General features: G+C 56.5%; 1 protein-coding gene across 1 annotated transcript in view; it reads left to right on the forward strand.

Moving 5' to 3' along the window:
* Nucleotides 1–87: 87 nt before the first annotated feature.
* The window catches only part of AMACR (alpha-methylacyl-CoA racemase), a 16,721-nt gene continuing 15,307 nt past the window's right edge, over nucleotides 88–1,501 (forward strand). The window contains exon 1 of the mRNA XM_004698367.2: nucleotides 88–334. Coding sequence (XP_004698424.1) covers nucleotides 88–334 — 247 coding nt within the window. The remainder of the gene's footprint in view (nucleotides 335–1,501) is intronic.

Below are 1,501 nucleotides of genomic sequence, written 5' to 3' on the forward strand. Positions count from 1 at the left end.
GGGGGCGGGCCCGAGTTTTCCCAGCGTTCCGGGTGGTGGTCGGGCAGTGGCGGCGTGTGCAGACTTCCGCTGGTGCTCGCGGCCGTCATGGCGCTGCGCGGGATCTGCGTGGTGGAGCTGGCGGGCCTGGCCCCGGGCCCGCTCTGCGGCATGATCCTGGCCGACTTCGGGGCGCAAGTGGTACGCGTGGACCGGCCCGGCGGCCAAGGGGACGTGAGCCATCTGTCCCGGGGCAAGCGCTCTGTGCTCGTGGACCTGAAGCAGCCGCAGGGCGCGACGGTGGTGCAGCGCCTGTGCTCCCGGGCCGACGTGCTGCTGGAGCCCTTCCGCCGGGGTGAGGCCGGCCGACGGGGGGCTGTGCCGAGGGCAGGGGCAGGGGCAGGGGCCCGACCGGTCCAGTCCACCGGGCTGCGCGCACCACCTTTTGCCCGCCCTCCCTGTCATGTAGATCGTTGTGTTGCATTGCTAGTGTTCATGGATTCTGAGATACTTCCCTTGCTGTGGTTCCTCTTAGGTCTGATTCCTGATACGCACACCCCTCCCCCGCCTCTCTGTGCTTGTCTCTTTGGGTTATTTGTAGGTCATGAACCCTGTGAGACTCAGGGAAGCCAAAGATTCCGTCCCCGCAAAACTTAGATCCGTGTGACAACCGCTCTCAGTGGGTTGTTAGGCTCTCTGAAACCATCCCGACTCAGGATCAACCGTGTGTAGTGTTTGTTAGGTACCTTAGAGTGGGCTCCCTCAGGAGAAAGATGAGGCACTGTTCCACCAAAGTGTCACAGCCCCGGACATGCTCAAAAGAGCACAGTCAGATAAACAAAAAACCCTTCAAATTCAAGTGACATCGAGTCAATTCTAACTCTCAGTGACCCAACAGGCTAGAGTAGAACTACCCTTGTGGGTTTCTAAGATTGCCTCATTTTTCACCTTAGGAGCAACTGGCTGTTTCGAACTGCTGCCTTTGCATTTAGCAGCCTAACTCCTTACTTCATCACCGAAGGGTCACTATGTAAGAACCAGAGTCCAGTTGATGGCAGTGGGTTGGTTTGGTTTGGGGCTACTTTACAAAGCTAACTACTAGCTTTCGATGTCGGATCTCAAGTTCTAGCCTCAGCCTGTCTCGTGGACACGCTGTCTGTGGAGCCACCTTCAGCACTTCCCTCATACTTGAGACCCAAACAAAGCTTTGAAAGCTGCTGGTGGCTGTTCCACCTTGCAGTCCGCCCTGCACTTCAACTCCCACAGAACCTAATCCTAAACCAAGCCCGTCTTCTCTCCTAAAACAGTGACGGCTGGATTCTTTCAGTGAATGGAACCCAGTTGCCTGAGCTGCATCCTCAAACTCCAATCTCACCAGTTTACTACCCTTGACCTCAGGGATGCAGTTATTCCTCCTCCAGATCCTGCCTCAGGACACTTCCTCTGCATACCTGAGGCAATTGCCATGACATAGGTGTGGAACACTTTTTTAAAAACTGGCCTCTCTTCATGGCACCACTCC

Source organism: Echinops telfairi, unplaced genomic scaffold (assembly GCF_000313985.2).
Source record: "Echinops telfairi isolate 266 unplaced genomic scaffold, ASM31398v2 ScPeMD7_7469;HRSCAF=8507_1, whole genome shotgun sequence".
Taxonomy (NCBI): domain Eukaryota; kingdom Metazoa; phylum Chordata; class Mammalia; order Afrosoricida; family Tenrecidae; genus Echinops; species Echinops telfairi.